Below are 24,930 nucleotides of genomic sequence, written 5' to 3' on the forward strand. Positions count from 1 at the left end.
TTGTAAGCAGTAACCTCCACCTTCTGGAAGGGAGTTGGTGGCATGGCCTTACCTGGGAGAGCACCACCCTAGAAATCTCGGCACAGAGAACGAAAGTAAAGGTATGAGGAAACACCTGATCACAAAGCATACAATATTTACTTCAAGAGCTGTCATGTTTAACCCAATGGCAGAAACAGGTTCCCCAGGGAAGAGGCCACAGCACCAAGCTTGCCAGAATTCAAGTGCCTGGACAACAGATCTTTGTGTGGTCCTGCATAGTCAGGAGTCATGGACTTGATGATCCTTATGGGTTTCTTCCAACTTGGGACATCCTATGATTCTATGGTTCTGGCTGGGACAGAGTTAATTTTCTTCCTAAGGGCTCATGAGATGATGCATTTAGATTTCTGATGAGAAGAATGTTGATAACACATCAGTGTTTTAGTTGTTGCTCAGCAGTGCAGAGCAAAGGACTTCTACTCATGCTGGCTGTCCAGCAAGGAGCCAGCAAGGAGGGGACACAGCCAGGACAGCTGATCCCGGCTGACCAAAGGCTATTTCATACTATATGACAATGTACTTAACAATGAAACCTGGGATGAGGGGAGGGGATTGTTGGGAGTGATGACATTTGTCTTCCCAAAGAACTATGACATGATGAACCCTGCTTTCCTGGCAGCAGCAGAACATCTGCATGCCAACAGGAAGCAATGAATGAGTTTCTTGTTTTGCTTTCCTTGTGATCTTAACTCATTAAGTTCTTGCACTTTTACCTTTCTGATCCTGTCTTCACATGTATGCCTCACTACACAAGCACAAGACTGTTTGTCATCACCAGAGACTGGGTCTACTCCCAAAACAATGACAGAGTGCTGCAGCAATGATTCAGCGTGCAGAAACGCACTTACCCTGGATTGCTCACACTACTGTAGCTATGATTGCTAACCCAGTGTTGGGCATGCTGCAAAGCGCTGTTTCTGCTATTAGATTAAACTCTTAGCAGCAGCAAAGAAGGTATTTAAGTACTGCATGCAATAGCCTTGCAGACAGCAGTTGCATGCTGGGGCAAAGCAAGGATGTAAGGTTTTAGCATGAAATTACCGCGTGACTTACTCGCTCCTGTGGGCTGTATAGTATGGAGGCGGTAGGGATGCTTCTAAGCCTCAGCTGGCATCAAAGTGGTTTCAGTAAATTAGCAAATCAACCAGATAACTGCTTCCTCCCAGATCCATCCCTATTTCTCTCTGCCACAAAATTTGCATGTGCTTATTCTATTTTTTTTTTCTCCACACCTACAAAGTGTTTCATCTTTCTGCTCCGCACACTATATATAATCTTCCTTCCTGTGGTACCACGGTTGCAAAGTCATCTCTCACTGAATCTTCACAAAGAAACCAAAACTATCAGATGGAGCCTTGCTGGAGAAACGCCAAGGAATTCAGAAGAGCAGAGAGCCTTCATATCAGGAAAGGAATAAGAAAACTGACATGGCACCTTTTAATCAGAGTTATTCATATTCAAGTTGTTGATTTTTAAAGTACATTTTTAGCAAGTATAAATAAAATTCGTATCTTAAATGTTTAAATAATGCTTTAAAAAAATCAAAGCTGGAAACTGTTCATTCCTGAAGGGCTATTCAGATAAAAGCTGGGGGGATATCCTGTTTCTTCATTTCACTAATCTGATCAGCACAGCAGAGCTACTTCTGCTGAAGAGCAGAACAAAATGCTGGCAGAAGTTTATGAACCCCGAGGAGAAAGAAATAAAATGTATTATGCTCTGCAAAGGGCTAAAAATGAAAGTATGTGCAACTTCCCTACTGTAGGGTTTCTTTTTGTCACTCCAACAATACAGAGGCGCCAAGTTCTGGCCCAACTGTGCTATGTGACCTAATTTAAACCTTCTTACTTTAGATACCAGCCAAAAAAAAAAAACAACAACACAACAATCCAGATTCAAGGGGCTGCAAATGGAGACAGAAAAAAACACAAAACAGAAACAACTCTATGGTGACTTCTTTCAGTCAAGTAAGAAGTGCATTGCAGAGCTGAGACAAACCCCAAATCCCCCCCAGCAGCCCCTGCCCTTACCAGACGTCCATTCCTTTTCTTCCCAGACACACATAAGTGTCAGCTCTTTTCCTTTGCATTCATTTAGCTATAAACATCACAACTTAACCTGATTGCTTCTCTCCTTGAAGGGATGTTCATTGGACTGTTACGCTTTGCATTTCTGCAACGTGGTATATCCTTATCAAAGCTGTCAAGAGTTAAATGCACTGATTGAAATTATATTATTCAATACCACACATTCCATGGATATTCAACCTTTTGGTTTGCCTCGGCCACAGAGTGAAGAGGAACTATCTTCGGCCTCATATAGGCAGGTCACTCTGAAAGGAATGCCACCTTCCTACAACTGATAACATTGTTTGACAGAGCAAATTCTCACTACGAAACACAATTTTTTAACATAATCATCACCATTAGCTCTGCATTTTCTTCAGCAACGAACAAGAGCCTGCATGCTGTGCTCATAAAAACCTGAACTAGTGGAAGTGACCCACTATCACTGTCACCACTGCTGAAACACACCACCCACTGCCTCACTATGCTCACACCCACAGCTTGGTCTCCATCAAAGCTCTGCAAGTGTCGATGAATGTCAGCGGGTGCCTTTTTTTTCCTGCATGGAGGAATTCAGTGACACACCTTTGCTTCACCTGCACCTCCAGGTCAGATGCCATTGTGTCAGAATGCCCCTCCACTGCCATCTGTCACACTGCAACACAACATGATGAGCTATTGGTGGGATGGCTCAGCTTCTACAGCCATACTACCAACCCTACTAACCCTACCTGGGCTGATGTTAAGGGCCAACATAGTAAAATAGGAGGCCTTACCTTCAGAGCAGCCCTCATAAACTATGTAATATAATTAATAATATAATTCATATACATAAGCAACAAAAGATTTTAATTCTTAGTATTTTTTATCAGAAAATCAAAAAGAGAGCAAAAAAAACAATAAAAACAGTGGAATATTTGACCTTTTTAATGAAGCTTATGAACCAGTTTGGTTCAGTGGCAGTGGTTTCAATTCTGACTGAGTTCTCAAAGTGCTTGTCAGAGATTTTTGATGAAATTCTACTTTTCCTGTTATTCACCATTGAGAAAATCTGTTCACAAATGTATGTACTGTCAAAAAGTGGTGGCATAAATAAGTCCAGACTATGGACGGAGGGATATTTCTCACTGCTACAGCATGGCTTATAAAAAGTCCAATATAGAGACATGATCAGATTTCTGAGTTGAATGTCTAAATGCATGAATGTTCCATTTGAAAATCTGCAGTTCGTGTATTTAGGCTACATGAAAATGGAGTCTCAAATATATATATATATATAAAAAAAAGAAGATAATTATTTAGCAATCATGAAACCCGTTCTCAAATTCCTTCACCAAAACAGAACACAAGGCATAGTTTTATCTGTTCACAGAGTGTGCTTAGCCAATGTATCACAATGCATACCATCATTTGCCATAACTTGAGTTAGCACACTGTCTGTGCCCTGGCTTCAGCACAGGTAGGGTTAGTAGCACACTCACGTTTGGTCAGTGCTGAGTGATGGCTGCACTGAATGCTGAACTCATACCATAACAGCACAAGAGAAGCCAGCTTTATTCTGCCCCAAGTGTCCAAAAGAATGGACGAGTTATTATAAGGTAAATTAGAACCAGAGGAGGATTGTTTAGTATCTCTTAAATAAATAAAAATGCAACAACAACAAACATTTAGGGTGCCTCTAAGAGGAAGCCACAAAAGCCATATTGCTGTAGCATTTCCAGGAAGAGCAGCCATTCCAACCCATAAGGAAGGGTGCTGCCCATGCACCAGCAGCAGGTGCTGCATTCCTGCAGGCCTAGCTCATGGAAAACAAAAACGATACCTACAAGATGTTGATTGTTGATTTCTCCTCACAGGAGGAGGTGAGAAAACTGCCTCTCTGTCTTTACCATCTGAAATTAAAATAGGTAAAAGAGTATTAAGTAGTAAAGCAAATCTTGAGGTGTGAAGGTAATTGCAACTTTCCCTTCCCTTACTGTAAAAACTTCAAATTGAAGATAAAGAGAAATCATCCTCTCTGCATTCAAAACTGTTAATTCCAGTTTTACAGTGTTATAAGATGTTGGCAGAGCCAGGCTAAGTGCTTTAAAGGTAACTGACCACCAATTGTGTCAGCTTTTGAACTTCCAACTCTAAAATTGCCACCCTTACAACAAAGAAAATAATCAGAAGTAACCTCAAACAGATGCAAACAGCTCCAAATACTTGATCAAAGTTCTTTAGGTTCAAGACAATAACACAGTAAAAGGTACAAGGTCTCTCCTTTTGTTTGCTTCCCATAACAAGACAATAAATAGTTTAAAAAGCTAAGCCTGGCAGTTTTCATATTCCACTTTCCAAAACTTAAGGAGTTGGGGAGAGTGTATATGATACTGCTTAGATGTGCAGGATATGCTGTAAAAGCTTTGCTGAACTACCAGCTCCAAAATAATCCTGCAGGGGCATGATTCTGACCACTAAACCCATTTTACAGCCTTACCTCATGAAGAGCTGAGAATTAAGATGGAATCATTCCACAGATGTGCTCACAGCCACAGCATCCATTCACAGCACTGAGGGAGGCCTTGGGGTTGCCCTCCTACCCTTGTTCACGTCTCAATGCAGTTTGCAGCCACTGGGCCACGCTCCTATCTGAATTGAATCTATTTGCTTTAAACAGGAAATACACTTTAGCGCCTTTAAGTCTTGTGCTCAGTTATCAGATTAACGTGAAAAATAAGTACTTCAAACCTGGAGCTCAGCTTTCATTGTCTATCCTGTGTTTTGTTCTGCTTATGCTATCGGAACACAATTTGTTGGTTTCACTTCCTTATTTTCATACATTTGGCCAGTTTTCTATATGCCACGATATGCCATGTATATTTATTTATTTATTTTTAACACAGGGAACTGACCCTCACTACTGGTAGAAAGTCACAATGGGAAGGAGCTGCAAATTGGTTTCTATTTGCAGCACGACTCCTCTCTCCTTAAATAACTCACAGTCAGAAGCCTTTGCCAACTCCAGAGAAGTTTATGTGGAGGACAAGCTGCTTAGTAACTATCAGCATCCACTTCCAAACACTGTCTGCAGGCAGGTCAACACTGCTAAGGCTACTCCAGAACTTGCTGCTTGACTACATGGCCTTTTAGTTTAGCAAAGAATTAAGGCTACAGGTACTCTGTAGATGCACTAAGTTCATAGAAAAAGCCAGAAGTTAGGAAGCCAGGAAACAGAAGTTGAAGGCTACATTTCTGTGTCACATGGCATGTGATTCAAATTAATTCTTCATCTGTTACCTTAAGTCTTCATTGCTGGATCTGCAACAACTGGGTAAAGCTTCTCTCATATAAGCAATATAAGCAAGGGATGATTGCTAGCAGTGTTGTGGTTGCTTAATTCTCCCCTCAAGAGGACACAGCTCAGGTTAAAAAGAGCTTTCACTTACAGCATGAGCGCAGAGTTTATAAACAACAGATAATCCCAATTTGCTACAGCTACATTGGCCATAACGGGGTAGAAATAAGTGAGCGTGATCCAACTGGAGGGCAAGGAACAGTCTTTAAAACAGCTGTCAACACAGTCTCACTGTTTAATTTCCTTGAACAATATAAAACAGGATCAAGTTCTTTTTTAAGCACACTGAGACACACGCATGCTAGAAGAACAGTTAAAGTTCTGTTAACGTTTCTGTTTACATTGGGAATTTGTGGATGGTTTCTACCTTGTATTTTGCAATTCAACATAGATGGCAGCTGAACGTAGTCCAGCTTTAAACCTTATGAAGAGCAATGTGCTCCACAGTCTAGTTTTATATGACATCCTACACTATAAAGTGATAATACACTGAAAAAGTAATGGTTTTACCTGAATTCTTTCAACAATTTAAGGCCTTCCCTCACCAGCTCTCTTCAGTAACCTGCAGCAATACTGACTTGCGGTAGATCACCACAAAAAAAGTCATCGTTTTAAAGAATAACACCATGCATGAAATGAAAGTTGCATGCACAGATGCAACTGAACTGCACAGAGTCAGCAATATAGGAAATCTCAGCACCTCTTTCGCAAACATTCGTTTCCTCCGAGCTGTCATGCACTCACAAACCACCACTATGGGTGCTGGGAAAGGCAGGCTTCCCTTCCTTCTGCATGTCAGCTATCAGTCTGGGGAATACAAGCACACCCTCTCCCTCCCCCACAACTTCCTGGAACATTTCTGCATTATGAAACATCGCAGAGATGTGTCCTCTGTGAGACAAAGCTGAACTAACATCTAACCCCAAAATTTCAGTCTCAATTATCATAGAATCATAAAATCGTTTGAGTAGGAAAGGATCTTTAAAGGTCATCCAGTCCAACCCCTGTGATGAAGAGGAATATTTAACGCAAGCCTGTAGCTGCATGGCAAACAACTCTTTCTTAGCTTAAGGGGGTAACACAGCCAACTCTGCCACTAATGTAGCCTCTATGCATTCACATCCCAAGCTGATTTGTTCCAATCCCATGCAGTTTAACACAGCAGGAATTAACACAATGCCAGGAATGATGCAGAGGCCAAGGAGCATGCAGCACAATGAGCTGTCAACCGTCTTCAAATGCAATAATGTTTCTCCATTTAAACAGCCTTGCTGTCAAACAGCAACCACACCACATCGTGCAAATACTCCACCAAGCTCAATATTCAACTTCTGGTTACATCCAACAGCTGATCCTTCTAAGTACAATGTGTGAACAGCTGCGGACCTTTACATAAAACACTGCCTAAGATGAGGCAGCTCTTCAAGTGGTTCCAACCTACCATCAGGCATAGTTCTGGTGTGTTTTTAAAGGTGTATGTTTGGTGGCCCTGCTAGGCAGGGGGGTTGGAACTACATGATCCTTGAGGTCCCTTCCAACCCGGGTCATTCTGTGATTCTGTGATGTATTTTTCCAGTGATGCATACCAATAATTGCCTCTCGCTGCTTTTGTATGGGTAAGGAGTTTTGCAGGTTCACTCTGTGTATAGCTCACACACTTTCCTCGTTTACTGATTAGGCACATCCTTTCCAAAGGCAGAACAACTGCATCCCTAAGCACTCCTGTAACCACAGATTAGTTTTAAAAGTCAAAGTGTTCCCATTACTTCTAGCGGTCAGCTTTTCCAGTCTGTATTTATAAATAAACACATGAACACATATATAATCATGCCAACATTTCCTCCCTGGGCATCATGGATATCTCCCTGCTGTTCCAGAGGTTACTGAAAGAAACACTTAATTGCACCAATACAATCAAACGCTGCAGCCCAGACAAAAAGGATCGCTGTATTTCCCACTTTAGCTAAGTCTTCTATTGCAGTTCTTGCCTACCATGCTGCGTATATCAAAATGATGTGCTGCAGTGGCACAGCTGCCCAGGGATGTGGTGGGGTCACTTTCCATGGAGGTGTTCAAGAAACACAGAGATGTGGCACCGAGGATCACAGATTAGTGGGCACAGTGGGGCAGGGTTGATAGTTGGATGTGATGAACTTAGAGGTCTTTTTCAACCTTAATTATCCTACAATTCTCTGTGCAAGCTTTACCACATCACTATCCAGGCATTTCCCACATGACTTGCTACATTGAGATTAGCATTTTCCATAGTTTCCAGGAGAGCACACCATCAGCAGTAAGGCAGAGTGACCACCCCAGGCTGACCGCAGCAGAGGGACCCGCAAGTGCCACCTTCTAGCAGCTGAGCAAAGAATAGGTGAAAGTACACTCTGATAAGATCTTGTTTAGTTCTAAATAGACTTTCTGAGCTTGGCAAAAGCTCCGTGCATTGTAGCCATTATTTAGCATTGCTTGTAGGCATTTTATAAACTTTCCAGTTCGATTACAATGCAAAGCTTGGCTCAACAGATGGATTCTAATTTTCACTGCAGGACCACAGCAGTAGTGTTTGACAACTGATAAGCCCTCACAATCCTTCTTATTTTTTTTTCTTTTCCTTTTTTTTTTAATTTAGAGGTTGCATACATTCACAGCTATTCATCCAAGTGCATGCTTGACGCTTCAAAATGAATGAACAGATGGCACTTGGTCCTTGAGACTCCCTGATTCTTGTATTCCAGTTCCATTTTTCAACTCCTAGGTCTTGGACAGAATTGTTTCGCTTGGTCCTAATCTTCACTTCTTCAAAAGGCTTAAAGGGCTCTTTAGCTTTTAAGAGGAAAAAACTCTTCAGTCCAAAGCTGAAAGATTTAACACACTTAGCTGTTATTCCAACCCAAATGCTGTCTCAACTCTGGAACTGCTCTGTTGCATAGAAGTAAAGCATCTACAGTAAAAAGTAAAGCAACTGCAAACCACAAATTAAGACAAGAGTACACGGAAGTCAGCATTCCTTTAGTCTTTTTCATAGCATATTCACTTAATAAAAAGGCTCAAAGATGGTTTGTCGGGAAGATTAATGCTTTGTTTTACAGATAGCACAACTCACGCACAGGCACGTGGCAGACGGATACACAACCAATTTCAGAGCATTTCTCAATTACACACCAATTACAGCTGCACTTGCAGTATATAATACAGTCCTTCTTCTCATTCCTCAAAATAACTCTTTTTTCTTAGTCTTTTTAATAGGTCTTCTTTGGAAAGTTAACAATTACAGCATGAGCAAATAATTAAAAGAAAGGTAAATTGCAGAACCTAAAGAAATGTTTTTCAAAAGGATTCACACAGGCATTCCAATTGTGTTGTAGGACTTACCTACTCTTTTCAATCTGAATCAGTTCACACTCTCTTTCAAGCCCTAGCCTCTAAATGATAATATCCTGAGCAATCCTTGCAGTGCACAGTAAATCCGGTGTTGATGAACCTGAACCCTGACATTTGCAACAGAGAGAACAGACAGCTACATAAGGTAAAAGAAAAATAAAAGTAGTGGTCAAGTCGTGCTGATGGTGCTGCTCATTTAGACTGACTCCCTGGAGGTTCATATAACCTCGAAAGAGGAGATGTTGATTTAAGGAGGTCATCTGGGGAAACTTGTGACAAAACTCCAGGCTCTGCAGCAAATAATGTTAGAAAAGCAACCCAAGAAAGGCTGATCACTTCAGTACAAGAATCCACCACTCAACCAACCCAACCTCAATATTCCAAGGGTAGGAACATGGCCCACTCAGCATGGAGGTCATCCAATTCCACAACTGATCCTTTGTACAAGATCAAATTACTGAAACCAGTGCAGCACTAATTAGAATCACTCCATGAAAGAAATGGATTCACTTCTCTGTCTCAAGAAAGGTCGTTTCTTGGTGAAGGAAAACCAACAAGACACAAGATTTATGAAGCTGTACAAAAACTTGCTTCCTTTTTTTGCAACCAAGTGTTTTATATGCATTTGTTAATCAATCCTCAAGTCCCCAGAGAAATGTGAAAACGTTAGATTCAGTTTGTAGACACAGAAGAAAGTGAGGCTGACCAGCTGCCACCTGGATTTTCAAACAGTTCCTTAAGTTTTAATGGAAAACCTGAAGAAGCCAGATTCTTTTTCTCAAGACCTGAAATGGTTCCAGCAGCATTTGCATCAACACCATTTGCTACGTCCAAAAGTCAGGTCTCACACCTCAAGTTAGGGATCTTCAAAATACATGAGATAGGGAGATAGGGAGAAGGCTTTTCTGACATTATTTGCAGATGGACAGACATATTACAAAGAACTCTTTAGCCTGCAAGAAGTGCTCTGGGGAGATGGGACAAACAGACACAACCGTGGCCCTGGATGTTTTGCTTACTAAGCTTGCTATTTATGCACCTACCCATCTCTCAAGCTTGGTCTCTACTGGAGAGGATGGAAGTGGGAAAACATGTCATGTTTCCAAAAGTCACAGGCTGTTTTTACAATTTTAGCTCGCAGCCAGAGCACAGCTGAGTCATACACAAGCATGGATGGGACAGCACAGATTTCTATCTCTGCAATCCTATCCACAGTTCCCAAACTGACCATGGCATCTTAATGAGAAATTAAGATAAGCTGTTAAGTTTTCTTTCAAACGTATCCTGCTTGCATTGCACGCCCTTATGGAGTTTATTTACAATACTACTTTTCTTAAGCCAAAAACAAATACAAACTAACCCTTGATATGCTACTTAAGATATCTCTGATGGAGCTGCACAAAGACAATTTAGTGGGTGCCCATCTGAAGGGTATCACATTATGGGTAAGACTGATCTATATCCTCACTACTCCAGTTATGCTTCTGAGACTTGTTGTCACAGTGTTTGTAGTCACATCTTCCACGCACTTAATGGGCCTCCACTTTTCTCTCTTTTATTAATCACCCCATATAAATTTACTGTGCTTGCTGCTTAGATTAGCAATGGGTATTTGTGAAAATGCAAATGAGCCATTCTTCAGCCTGGCATGCCAGTTTCTCACACAGGACTCACCATCTTGTCTGGGAAGTCCACGCCATTGCCAAATGATTCCTCCCTTGCCAGGGGGCACAATTTGCATGACGTATTCTCTCCTGACTACACTATGAACATTTTATATCTGTAACAACGAACTACGCAGCACTTGCTTGGTCATCGTGCTTTAGAGAAGCTCTGAATAACATTCTTCATACCACTAAAATGGCCTTTGAGAATCTCATTTACCTATCATTTTTTTGTGGCTTGAAAGGCTCACATCAACACAGGTATTTGTCAGCTGAACAAAGCACGTGTTTCTGGAGGAGGCAGATATTAATGCCAACAAAAACACTCCACCCCACACAGCCATTTTTAGGTACCTTCTTAAAGCTCCAACCCCACTGTCTATAGCAAGTTGTTTGGCTACTGTCATTAAAGCATCTATTGCCCTCAATTTTTGCTTTTCCATGTATTACCACTTGAGGTTTATAAAGTTTAAATTAGCAGAATACTTTCACTAATCACTGGCATGCTGTGTAGCTTCACATGACAAAACTATGATATGCTGCATTTAAACAAAGCTCTTTTGTGTGTTTAACTGAATTTCTCACTTCTGTCACCCTTAGCACCACATCCCCCCTATTTTTCCTCCCAGAAAAGAGACCATGATTGATTATACAAGCCCAGCAATGGGATCTGCCTTTTCCTGGACCCCTGTTACTTTGTTTCACACGTACATTCTTCACATTTCCTCCCCTTGCAAACAAGCAATAAATTAATTGGTCCCAACCTTAACCCTAACAAACATTACAGGACGTCTCACAGTAGTTTAACAAATTGATGCCAGTTCCTACACAAACTAGTCCCTGCCCTCAGCCACCTCTCCAAGTATTGTGATGCATGCAGTGTCTCGCTGGCAAGACCCTCCTAGAGCTACACCTCTCCATCACGTTTCTATTCCCCTTCTCACACACTGAATACAAGCCCACTATGAGAAAATTAACCGTCAAGTTTTATTTCATTCCAAATTGACGAAACCCTGCCCAAATTATTTTTGCAGATTTAAATATCTTCAGTCCCATAATAGCATTTGAGAACAAATGAAACAGTTCACAGACCAATTAATTGCCAGCACATTGTTCATAGCAGGAAGCAAACATTCGTTTTTAAAATGAAGCAAGTACTTGGTTATCAAAGCATCTTGCCAGTACAGTAAAGTCAGCCTTACTTTACAGATGATGTTAAGTACATAGCAGAAAGAATATACACATGTAATTTACTTAAACTGAAAGCCCTCTATCAAAGCTTCGGTTGTTTGCCTCATTTAATTTACGAAACCTGACCTTCCTCATTCAAAAATCTTACCTGGCATCTCCTTTTGAAAGGTTGGTGTTTACAGGATGAAGAATAACCTTGTTTGCATCCACATCCACCACACATTTTGTATGCAGATCGAGCTCTATAAAGAAATGAGAAAGTGTCAAGTGCCGCTCTTAAAGCACTAGGATTATACACACCATTACTTCCTCCAGACACCAAATTTATTCATGCAGCCTGACAGCCACCCATCAGCTAGAGAATAGAAACAGGACTATTGCCAAATTCCACTTCTAGAGATATTCTACCGGGATGGATTTTGTCCAGCTTTAAAGCATGCACTCTTTTGAAAACAAGAAAGAGCACTTGGGTTTTTCTGAAGGACAATCAGCACATACAAGGCAGTATGAAATTTCTTCTGGGGAAAGAACCATTAGGCACGGTACCACTCTGACAGCTCTTCTCATTGCTGTCTCAATGCCTCCCGCTCGGAGGAAAGGCTGCCCCTGCCATCTGCAGCACGTTTCCCTGGCCACTCTTATGCTGCTGCAGCACACCATGCCAGCTGTCAGACCCGGGGCACCTGCTCACTGAAATTCAAGTCCCATCAAAAATAATTTAGGTATGAGTGTGGAGAAAAGGGCTTATCCTTCCCAACGGGCTGCAAGCCAGCTGGAAAGCCCAGCTCTTCCAAATGATGCTAAGCAATGGGATGTATCCTGTGAGTATGAAGAATAGCTGGAATGGATGAGAATTCTTAGCTGTAGAGGCAAGGGAAACAAAATAAAAGCTTCACATAACACTGACAACTGCCCAAGGCATCCACCCAATGACAAATGGAGTTAGATATAAAAGAACAAACAGCCGCTGGAAACCAAAATCACTTCCTACAGACATAGGTCTGAGCACAAGGAATCCACTCCTATCTTCTAAGGTTCCAATACAGAACTTGGAAAGTGCACCCAAATGTTCATGCCTACAATCACAACCCATGAATCACACCCAGCGAATGCCCAATGTTCTCACGTGCTGTGATAAAGGGAGGCTACGCACAATAACCTCCGTAGGGAGTTCAACACCCCACCTCAATCACCAAAATATGCATGTCTAATTACATTAATTATAATCCTGTTCCTCCTTCACCTCTACTCTTTCCTTCTGTGTGACCTCTACATGCTCATTCACCTTACAGTACCTTATAAACTCAGATGGCAAATCTCTCACACAGAGACCACACAGATCTTAATTTATTGTATGGCACTTTGCTGGCTTCTCACTACTGTTAAATGACATAGGAAGAGGTAGTTTCTCTCATTGGCTTTTTGTTGTAAGAGATGTTACAGGTCTTCCACTATTTGAATGATAACAAAGAAAGCCAAAGCTCAAGCTTACCAGTCACATGAAACTCCACTTCTCTCTGAACTACTCTGTTATTACACTCTGCTTTTGTGGAAGGAAGAGTCAGACAAGTTTCAGAAGCTGATGTTTATTTTAATGTCTCTCCACACCCTGAAAGTCGATTTACCTATCATTAGTATGTAATACACGCTTCCTTAGTTCAAAGTATATTCTTCATACATCCCAGATCCGACACACCACTATCTCGGTCTGGCTGGTTAGTGATTAACATTCCGTATTGCAGTGACCTGCTTTTCCTCAGCCATAGAAGAAGGCTTTTACATGCTACTTCCCTTATGGAAAGCACAAGGCACGTTCACTCTGTATACAAGTCCTGTACTCCAGGAGGTTTAGAGATGAATCTGACAACAGCCACTACCGCAAACTCTATCGTAATTTCCACCTCGTTAAGTCTTCATCGTTACTAAAGCAAGTTAGACTCACAGACAGATTATCTTCCTCTTCTCCTATGAGCACACAGGTACCCCACCCTTACTTTTACTAGTTTCAGTATCTCCTAGGTAAGGAGCGCACTTTCTGCCCCTGAACAACAAGGAAAAGAAGGATGTGCCAAGGTAAGAAGATAAGCAGACACATCCAAAACCCACTGATGAGTTCATCTTGCAGCAAGGACTCGTTTGTCAGGGTTGGGCAGTATTGTTTCTTTCCACTGCAGACACAGATAAGGCAGCCTGGAATTCAGAAGAAGTGAAAAGATGACAGAGATGGCTCACAAAGTCAAACTTCAGACATTTATCACAGACCCTGCAGCTCTATGTTCTCATCCTTATACCAACAAGACTTAAAATCTCACCCATCATTACTGCTAACCTTCTTCTACCTTCAGTCATCACCAAGCAAACACAATCAACTACTCGTCTGCTTCATCCAATCAAGAAACCAATCAGCTAATTGCTACTGGAAAAATGGAAACTAAAACTCATCTCAAGAAACGTGTAGTGCAGGAAAAGTCTGTCAGAGCTTCGGCATAAGAGAATTGTGACATCCATAGTAAAAAGGTTTTATCTTCATCACTTTTCCACAGTTACATTTCAGAGCTGTGGAAGCATTAAGCACAGCCAGGCTAAGTGCAAGACTAACATCTGGATGTTGTGTTGGGGGATATGATTTAGCTGGGAAGTATTGGTGATGGTTGGACTGGATGATCTTCTAGGTCTTTTCCAACCTTGATAATTCTGTGATTCTGTAATTGTTAAGCCATGGGCATCCAAGCTACTCGCAGAGTCTCCCCACTGACTTTGTATTTCACTTATCAGAAAGAGGGTCTCCTTCAAACCCCAGCTTTTCTCTTGACCACTTCTCTTGATTTTTCAGCTCCTCACAAAAATGACAATAAAAATTCAAGCAGTGCAGATCTTAAAGTGAAACCCCACACATGCAAATCTTAAATGACTATGATAACCCTGAGTGCCTGCGATAAGCCTCACAGGCGTTGCAAAACAACCTACCACCAACAAAAACACCACCACGCCATCCGTGTCCTCTGTAGTTCTTCACTAGCCTAAGAAACTTCACGTGCATCAGACAAGGAAGAAAAATGAGAAAGGGAGAGAGCAGGAAAAGCAGACCCTGGAGCAATGTACCACCGTAACTAATGGTGGATTCAGCAGGCAGGCAACGTGATGGTGCACTCCCAGCGACAGGTAGGAGTTTCCATTCCTTCTCTAATAGCAGTCACGCCTCTGGTAATCATAAACTCAGCACAGCACATTTTCCACTGCAGTGTCAAGAAACATGAGCAGAGGTAGAACTTTAAAATGTACTGAAATAGGCCTGGGGCAGAGACAAAGAGTGTATGTGAATCCTGGAGGACAGGGAGAGGAGAAATACTTTGGAAAATCCTGGGTATTTTCTACTCTAGAAATTCTCCTCTTTCATTTTCAGATCAATCAGAGAACTCTCTTCGTAAATGGGCTGCAAAGAACAATGACATTGGTTGGAAATTGAGGTTCCCAACTCACTCCCTCTGGTACAGGTCTGGAATCAAACCCAGTGCACGCTGAAACCCCCTGCACTGCCCTGAGGTCATACTGGAGGTATTTCACCACTACCTCAAGAAATCATCTCACAGCCATGGCCAGCAAAGCAAATGATCCCAGCTGATAGCCCTTCCCCAAGTCATCAAGGGCCGTCATTTCCATATCACCTTCTCCATCAGATTTCAATTGAAGAATCTCCTGTTTCTGAGGACAGATTTTTCAGCCCTCTTTTTGACCCCAGAAACAAAGATGCAAACCTGGCACTATAAGGCAGGTTGAATAAACTTGAAGCAGAACTCTCCTGGTCCCACTGCCAGATGTGTGGGGCAGCTGCACCCGCACTGACACCTCTGTTATCTCAGACACAGCACTGACGTACAGAAAGGAAACCATGAAAGGCTTAAAGAGCACATAGTAAGCTCATAAGTCAAAACTGGTCCTAAATGCAACAGCTCAATATAATCTCCTGTAGAGACAGAGACAATAGAAATTTTACTTTTTAAATTGCCAGTAGATTTTCAGGAGCTTAACATTCCCTTGAAGGCCAGACATGGATGACTGCAGTATGAATCTTCAAGCTGCGCTGAATAAGGAATTGCACTCAGTTCCTTTTGCCTTTTCCAGTCTGAAAAAAGCAAACAGGAAGATCACTCGAAAATGTTTAAATACTAATTTAAAAATATTTAAGGGTTTAATTTATCATACACTAAGTGAAAGCCAACTAAAAAAGAAAACAGAGGCCTTTGTTTTTGTTGTTGTTTTCTCAGCAAGCTGAAAGCTGGCTCAAACACAACAGGTCCTCACATCTCCCTGCCAGTGTTTGTTGCGTTAGAGTGACTTCTCTCTTTGCCCTTTGCTATTCAGAAGCCAACATAAATAAAGGCAAAACTAACTGACCACACAACAGAGAGTGAAAATAACTTAGATCTAAATGACCCTGCTAAGAGCTGAAAAGATGCTGTCAGCCTAAAAGCACTCTTAGGGCAGTCATTATGAGCTGTACTGACTTATGAGTTTGGGACAAAAATGCAGTAATTTGAGTCGTCCCTAATGCTTCCCAACACCAAGTCAAAGGAGGTGCCTTTCAAGCTGCTCTGCTATACATTCACTGAGCAAATATCATTCATGAAATTTTCAGTTTGCGGCAATTAGAAGTCATCAAATATGCATGAGTACATCTGGAAGGGCACACAATACTATCTTGATGATGAGGTTGAAGTCAACTCAAACACAAGAGCACACTGAATGCAAGCGAGCTCACCTCAGTTGTTAACGCTACCTCGTCCAAATGGTAACGAGTTTATTTCACCTTCTGCTGTTGCATTTTCTACACGAGGAGACCTTGCCCAATAGCTGTGCTGAAGGCACAACGTGTATGTGGTCATTCACCTTACCCACAGGCAGTGCTGCTGCTGCACAGCGCGTGATGACTGAGGACATACAGCAGTTGGGTGACTCTGAGATGCAGCAGAGCTCGGAGGAAGCTCAGCACATAACTCTGGGCTGCTTTGTTTCAGGCTTCAAAGTGAATGAAATGCAATAACGTTTGCTCTGGCACTAAAAGCCAAGGTAAAATTATTCACAGTGAGCATATCTGATCCTTTGTCGGCTTAGTGAAGATGAAGCAAACGTGAAACCAGAGCAGAAATGTAATCTCATACTGCACTTAAGGCTAGCTCTAAAGATGTAATTAGCACAAGAATTGCTTGCCTTAGTGGCATCCCCATTTGCCTGTGTGGTAGCCCCACCGGTTCTTCAGCAGTGGGGAATAAACTCATAACACCTGAGGAGTCCTTAAAATACAATTGCCTGCCTGAGGAATGCGGGGTGAAACACGAACTCTGCCTGCTTTTCCCATTTGTCACCCTGTCTCCAGGGTGCTCCTACCACAAACATTATTTCATAGGTTATCAGCAGCGAGCAGGAAATACTAAAAAGCCCAGGTGCCTGTTTATCACAAGGACAATGGGGAAGAAATGCCTGGTGCTCATATATTGCCATCAGGATATAACAGGTGCCATTTCATGTACTCTAATGCCATAATTAATCTTTTAAGACTGCTTGCACAAACTCCAATTTATAGATAGAATGTTGCTGTTGTAATCTTCACTGGGAAAACAAACACAGACCAACCTCTGCTTCCTTCCCCCAAAACAAACACATGCGTCAAGTGACTGAGAGTGCAATCTCCAAAGAGTAGGGCAGAAAATTAGCACCTAGCACCGCAGTCAGAGGCTTACACAGATAGAGAAGCAAATTCCTTCCTGACAAGCACTGGAGACAGATGCTTTATCATCAAAGCACAAAGGATCCCTGTCTGCACACAGAAACTAGTCCAGATGAATATGCACATTTGCATAATAGATACCTGAGTGTCCATTTACAAGCCATCTAGCTATCTATGCTGGAAGCCATAGGCCACAAGCCTCCAAAAGCAGTGTTCTCAGATAGCACTGCCAGGAGCAGGGCTGGGTGCACACAGCTCAGATCCAGGTAGGTATGAGCACCCTACCTGAGCTCCCTGTAGCCTCCTGCCTGCACCGTGCTGCCAGTGCTCCTCCAGGATGCCTTTCCAAGCACTACAAAACACAAAGGGCAGATGTCACACTGAGTGACACAGGCTAGTAGGCACGGTGCTGACAGGTGGGTGGTTGAATTGGATGATCTTAGAATCATAGAATGGTTTGGGTTGGAAGGAACCTTTAAGCTCATGTAGTTCCAACCCCCTGCTGTAGGCAGGGACACCTCCCTCTAGCCCAGGTTGCTCACAGCCCCATCCAATGCTTCCAGGGAGGAGACATCCACAGCCTCACTGGGCAACCTGTTCGCAGCGTCTCACCACCCTCACTGTAAAGAATTCCTTCCTAATATCTAATCTAAATCTGCCCTCTTCCAGTTTAAAGCCATTTCCCCTCATCCTGTCACTACACACCCTTATAAAAAGTCCCTCCACATCTTTCCTGTAGGCCCCCCACCTTAATAATTCTATGACTCTGTGACCTTCGTTGCATTTGCTTTCTGATTCATTTGAGAAGCATTAACTCAACAGAGGTGCAGCAACATTAAGCAGGGATGGTCTTCTCCAACCTGAGTGATTCCATAATAGCAGTTGCTTACGCTGGCTTAAGGTGTCATTGACCACATCTTTCAGGGTAACTCATAGAATCCTTAGAGCTGGAACGGTTCATGGTATGACTTGAGCTCTGCACATAAACAGGAGGTGGATCGACTGTTTAATAGGGTTGATAGCGACAGGGCAAGGGGGAATGGTTTGAAACTGAGACAGGGGACATTTAGGTTGGATCTTAGGAGGAAGTTTTTCACCCAGAGGGTGGTGACACACTGGAACAGGTTGCCCAAGGAGGCTGTGGATGCCCCATCCCTGCAGGCATTCAAGGCCAGGCTGGATGTGGCTCTGGGCAGCCTGGGCCTGCCTGCGTTGGTGACCCTGAATATAGCAGGGGGTTTGGCAACAAGATGGTCATCTTTGTGGGCCTTTTCACCCAGGCCGTTCCTATGGTTCTATGACAGCATGAACGTCCAGTGGCAAATATTCCACTAAAGGAAACCTTCCAAGAACAGCAAAAGAAGCCACTGGTTATTATGAATAAATAGAACAAGTGGTACACTAAGAAATATTTTAGTGAACGACATATTACAACAAAACCAAGAAAGACTTTAAATGAAACAGTGCAAAGCTCTCTATTTCATAAAAGCTGAGATCTTTATGCAAAGTATTGTTTCAAACTAAAAGAGGGGAAGATTTAGACTGGACGTAAGGAAAAGGAGACTTTTACAATAAGGGTGGTGAGGCGCCGGCATAGGCTGCTCTGAAAGATGGTGGTGCCCCATCCCTGCAGACAGCCAAGGTCGGGCTGGATGGGCTGTGAGCACTGATGGAGCTGTGGGTGTCCCTGTTCACCTAATCTAAAGTATAATGCAAAAACTAACAGATCTGAAAAAGCCATTCAAGTACAGTTAGGAATATTTCCTCTTGCTGCTACGAATTAGTACTACAAGCTTACTTTATAGACTGCCACTTCACACAAGACTGGAGCTGGACCCTCACCTGAAATGCAGTACCACAAGCAACTATATGATGCAGAAATCCCTTTGACGTGCACGCAGACCTTATTATACTTTTATGAGCTGCATAAATTAGTAATGGTTAAACATACCACTTTTATTAACCTAATAAACCCTCGCCTTAAGAAATTCATAATTCAAACAACTGAAGACAACCACTACCACCACATGTAAACACCAGGAACGTTTCAAAGCTTCAATTCCTCCAGTTGCAGCCATCTGACAGGTTTGTAGTTTTAAGCCCTTTGGTGCAGAGGGAAGGAAAGAACATTCCTCGTGACCCTGAAGAAAACAAATACTTGCTTCACGTCCAAAGTCCCAGAACTTCGTACAAATGTTATTTAGAACAAAGCGCATACTGAAGAGTTTCCAAGAAAACCCTCAAAGCTTATTAAAAAAAAGCAAAGCCACAGAAGTTTAACAACTAGATGAATCTTAAGAAAAGCAGTTACACAAATGCTTCAATTTAACATCATGGAGGTAAGAAAATATGAAGCTTATCTCTATTTCTGTAAGTTCTAGGAACATCAGAAACATCACTTGACTGTAACATCCTGGACTGTGACAAATAACCCACTCAGAAATAAAACAAATAACAACAACAAACAATTCCAGGAAATCTTGCATGGGGTAGGGAAAGGAATTCTATCTTTTAGGCTGGATATACACAAACCTAAGGTCCCCTCCAAACCAAGCCACACACGGTGATACTGTGAATTCACGTACTGCTTGCAAAATTACAGGGCACTTAATAGCTACAAAGCAGTGCTTACAGAGAGGAGGTACAACCCAACTGCCAAGCTATGTGTAGGATAAGTACTATTTCTTCCCCCGAACAGGGAGTATTAGATCGTGTCCCTGGAGATAGTGAATGCCAGGCTGGACGGGGCTCTGAGCAGCTGATGGAACTGTAGGTGTTTCATCGCTGTGGAGCTGGACCAAATGATCTTCAAAGGTCCCTTCCAACTCATACAATTCTATGGTTCTATCCCTGAAACAAGGCACCACCTTCCAGGTCCACTCCACGCAGCTCCCATCTCCCTGTCCCTGAATCTTCTCCCACCATCTCTCCACAGGGATGCACTGTCCGTCAATTTTGCACATTGATGAAGTTTAAAAAAAAAAAGAGGCAGATTTTTGGTCAAAATACCCTCAACTGACGTAACCCACCTGCTTTAATTCACCGCTTAATTGCATCTCCTTTACTTCACTTGTGAGGATTAAAAGTTCTGATGAACTTAGTCTGATATTTCACAGCATCATAGAACTGAGTTGGAAGGGACCCCTAAGGGCCATCAGGTCTCACTCACTGCACTGAACAGGGACACCCACATATATATCAAGTGCTCACAGCCCATCCAGCCTGACCTTGGCTGTCTGCAGGGATGGGGCACCACCACCTCTCTGGGCAACCTGTGCCAGTGCCTCACCACCCTAATTGTAAGCAACTCTTTCCTTATATCCAGTATTAATCTCTCCATTTTTTGTTTAAAATCTATTTTCCCTTGTCCTGTCACAGCAGACAGTGCTGAAGAGTCTGCCCCTTCCTTATAATCCCCTATAGACACTGACAGGCTGCTCTCAGGTCACCTCACAGCCCTTCTCTTCTCCAGGCTGCACGCCCCCAGCTCTCTCAGCCTGTCCTCATAGTAAGAGCTGTTCCCATCCCTGGGATCATTTCTGTAGCCCTCCTCTGGATGTGCTCCAACAGGTCTATGTCACTCCTGTAGCGAAGACTCCACATCTGGACACCTCCATTTCAAAAGGCACGGAAATACCTGACGCAGCAACATTAACTTTTATCCTTCCTATTTACCAAAACAAACTAGAAGCGTTATTTTGTTTCAGATCACTGGCTGTAGCTATTAAACCGCCTTCACTCGATCCCTCTCCCCCCCAAGGAATTATTGGCATACTTCTGTGAGAATGTGGGAAAACAAAACCTTACACGTTTCTTGGATCCCTGCCTTCTTCTTCACCTCCTCACACTCCCTGGCTGCAGTTCCCTTTTCATGCTTGCTTCCTCATCATCTAGAGCAAGTTTTTTCTAATTAAGACGAGTCATAAAACATTTAAACAGATGCCCAGACCGCGGTGTGATTAACAAAACCCTCGGCAGTTTCGTTGAGGGGGAAAAAAAACACATTAATAAGAAGGGGGGGGGGGGGAAAGCCCCATAAACACCAAAACACCACACCAAAACCTCTCCTCAATTCACCGCTTCCTCTTCCATGTTTTGTGTTTGTTGTCATGTGTTTCCCTCACACTTCACCCGTTAACCCATTCCCACTCACTGAGGGCAAAGCGGAGGGGTTACCCCAATGGAAGCGCAGGATAAAGGCAGAAATAGTGTTATTTCCCCCCCAAGGAGCAGGAAGAAGGAAGAAATCTCCAGCACAGGGCAGGGCCTGGCTATAAAACAGGTGCAGGAGGTGTGGGCTGGGGTGTACGCACACAAAAAAAGACCCACCATAAAACGGGGTGAGATGAAGGGGGGGAGAAAAAAAGAGGTTTTGAAGCAGAGAGGTGTCAGGAGTGAAGACAGCCGCTCCAAGGGGGCTTCACCCACCCGACAGACACAAACACATCCATCCCTGCTCCCGCACATACAGGGGAACAGCTCCACTTCCACACACCAGACCCGACGGACACGGACAGACCCGCCGCCCTCAGGGCCGCTCACACCGCGGGCCGGGCCGGGTTGAGGGGTGCTAAAGGAGGAGGTTCTCACCTCGCCGGTTCATAGGGCGGACACGCACGCCACCTTCACTTTGGAATCCCCCATCGCGCTGCTCCGACCTCCCCGACTCACTCGTTCCCTCCTCGGCTTCCGTCTACCGAGGTACAACCGCCGGCGGCGCGGGGAGGAGCGCGGAGCGGGGCGGGGGGCCGAGGCCGGGCGGCAGTGGAGGGAGGTGCCGCTCCGGACCAAAGTCCGGCGGGACTACAACTCCCAGCGTGCAGGCGGTGTGGAGCACTGATGGGAGCTGTAGTTCCGCCCGCAGCACAGGGCCGGAGCGAGAGCAATGCATTCTGGGATAATGTAGTCCTCAAGTGAGCGCCTGCAGGGTGGGTTCCCTCAGGCCTTGCTGCTGGATGAGGTTATGTCACAGCTCAGCTCCCAGCAGTAAAATGGTAAATCTGAGGGTCATAAGATTTCCCACATTGAACAGGCAGCGTTTTGGTGTTAAATGTATTTTCCCTGCTCGCTTTCCAAACTCTTTACCCATTGCATATAGCAGAACTGCAGCTTTGGTCATGGACTAAGCCATACTGGAACAAAAAAGCTCAAAAATATGTGTAAGAAACACCCACAAAAGTAATATTTTCTCTCATATTTGAGTTCTGTGTGTGAGGATGGGCCTATCGGAGTGTTATGAGAAGTGATAACCAGTAATGCACGTGAAAACTAGGTGATCTTAGTGGGCTTTTCCAACCTTAGTGGTTGTGTCATAACATTATGTTCACTGGGAGAGCTCACAGCAATGAAGATGCAACACCCAAGCCTGAAAAAGAACCATCTGGAGTTATCTAATGCTTTGGGGTGTACACTGTGAGGAGACTGCGTTGAGACCAAATATCACCTCTCTGCATGGCTGACTCTACACATAAAGAAGCACCACGGCCTTGTTTTGTTGCTCTGTGGGACTTCTGGATAACAGAAGTCACATAAAGATCATAGAACCATAGAGTCATTCAGGTTGGAAAAGACCTCTGAGATCTTCCAGTCAGAGCCCAGCCCATCTCACCATGCCCACTGCCCACATTCCTCAGTGCCATATCTCCACATTCCTTCATGTCCCCTTAACCTCTATGGATGGTGACCTCCCTGTCTCCCTGGGCAGCTGTGCCACTGCATCACTCCTTTTTTCTGAGAAGAAATGTTTCCTAATATCCAAACTGAACCTCCCTTGGCACAGCTTGAGGTCATTACCTCTCATCCTATCATCATTACTTCAGAACAGAGGCCAACCCCCACCTCACCACAACCTCCTTTCAGGTCATTAACCACAGCTTTATTAGAAAAGGCAGTTGAGTAAAATAACTTAATAATCAGAAGTGGTTTGAACAATATTACAGTTTCTTCCCCTTGTATGGCCCAACTGCTCAACCACAGCCACTGCTTACAAAGACCAACAGCGAAACCCTAATGCCAAGATGCATAATCTCATTTAAATGGTCACGCTTGAAAAACCTTGTCACTGCGATTTTAGTTCAAAACAAGGGCTCTCTCTGTGTTATTTTGAAAGGCCAGATTTCAGCAAGGACAGAGAAAAATGATTCGGGATTGTAATCCTCTGGCTCATCAACATTGAGGATGGGGACAGGGCTTTGTGATGGTGACAGAAATAAATAACACAGCTCCAAGAGGTTTTGATATAAGATTTCAGGAGGTAGCACTTCATGCTCAGAAGAATTGCTCTCAATATATACCATGTCAAGCCTGATTGACCTGAAGAGTATCTTGTCAAGGTAGGGAGAATACCAGTACTAAGCTGGCATTTAACTGGCACAGGGATTAATGCCCATGGTTCTAGCAGGAGCACCAGACTATTCTAAGTGCATGCAAAGATTAGCAAGCTATCTTGAGAGCAAATAATAACAATAATATCAACAATAATAATTACCACAACAATAATCCCACCAGCAGCACCAGGTTGGACCAACTGGCCAAAGTTTTGAAACAGCAATAGAAATTTTGTAGATGGGATGCATCAATGCATCAATAACCCTGTCCACAGCCATGCATTGGAATGGGGTGATCATTAAGGTCTCTTCCAACAGACTTCATCCTATGATCCTGTGGTCTTTAAGGTCCCTTCCAATCCAGTTCAACCTATGATTCTGTGGTCTCTGAGGTCCCTTCCAATCCAAATCAATCTATGATTCTGTGGTCTTTACGGTCCCTTGCAATCCAATTCATCCTATGATCCTATGGTCTTTAACATCCCTTCCAACACAATTCATCCTATGATCCTGTGGCGTTTAAGGTCCCTTCCAATCCAATTCATCCTATGATTCTGTGGTCTTTAAGGTCCCTTCCAATCCAGTTCAATCTATGATTCTGTGGTCTTTAAGGTCCCTTCCAACACAATTCATTCTATGATTGTGTGGTCTTTAAGGTCCCTTCCAATCCAATTCAATCTCTGATTCTCTGATTCTAACTCCTTGGCATGCCATGCTCAGTCCAGTGCTGCGTGCAGTTTCTTGCTGGGAGCTGGGTGTTCCGCTTTCAGCCTGCACAGTTGGTTCTTGCACTTGTGAACTTGAGGATCCGATTACAGGATGAAACCGGGCTTTGAACTTCTTGTGGTATTTTCCAGCTGGGGCCTCAGCAAACCACACTGATGTCTTCTGAAACTGAGTGTTTTGTGATGGAGACAAATATAATCCTGGCTTTACAGCTGGGACGGTGAGCAGAGAGTGGAGGGTTTTTGCATAGGGTTGAGTCACCTGGAGTCTGATTTGAATAAATGAGATGAAACCAGCCAGATGTGCAGACTGCTGTGTGTAGGAGGTGTGACCCAAATCCAGCCTGTGCCTTTGCCATGCATCTTCTCCTCTGGTATTAGCTCCCTACCACTGATCCCTGCTATGCATACAATCAAACAGTAAGTAATTTGGGGGAAAGGATTGTATATGTCTTTCTATTTCTTAGGAA

The 24,930-nt window shown here is 43.3% G+C and overlaps 1 protein-coding gene across 9 annotated transcripts in view; it reads right to left on the bottom strand.

The window, feature by feature from the left end:
• The window catches only part of KIF13B (kinesin family member 13B), a 112,312-nt gene extending 90,167 nt beyond the window's left edge, over positions 1-22,145 (bottom strand). For 4 of the 9 annotated variants that reach the window (XM_015859716.2, XM_015859712.2, XM_015859717.2 and 1 more), the window contains exons 1-2: positions 22,000-22,144; positions 11,833-11,926 (exon numbers count right to left, since the gene is read on the bottom strand). In XM_015859716.2, the coding sequence (XP_015715202.1) occupies positions 11,833-11,926; positions 22,000-22,012 (107 nt within the window). In that variant the 5' untranslated portion in view covers positions 22,013-22,144. Of the gene's footprint in view, positions 1-11,832; positions 11,927-21,216; positions 21,237-21,999 lie in introns of those variants that run through there. The other 5 variants (XM_015859718.2, XM_015859715.2, XM_015859713.1 and 2 more) reach the window with 4 other exon arrangements.
• Positions 22,146-24,930: the final 2,785 nt, after the last annotated feature.

This window comes from Coturnix japonica, chromosome 3, assembly GCF_001577835.2.
Source record: "Coturnix japonica isolate 7356 chromosome 3, Coturnix japonica 2.1, whole genome shotgun sequence".
Lineage (NCBI taxonomy): Eukaryota > Metazoa > Chordata > Aves > Galliformes > Phasianidae > Coturnix > Coturnix japonica.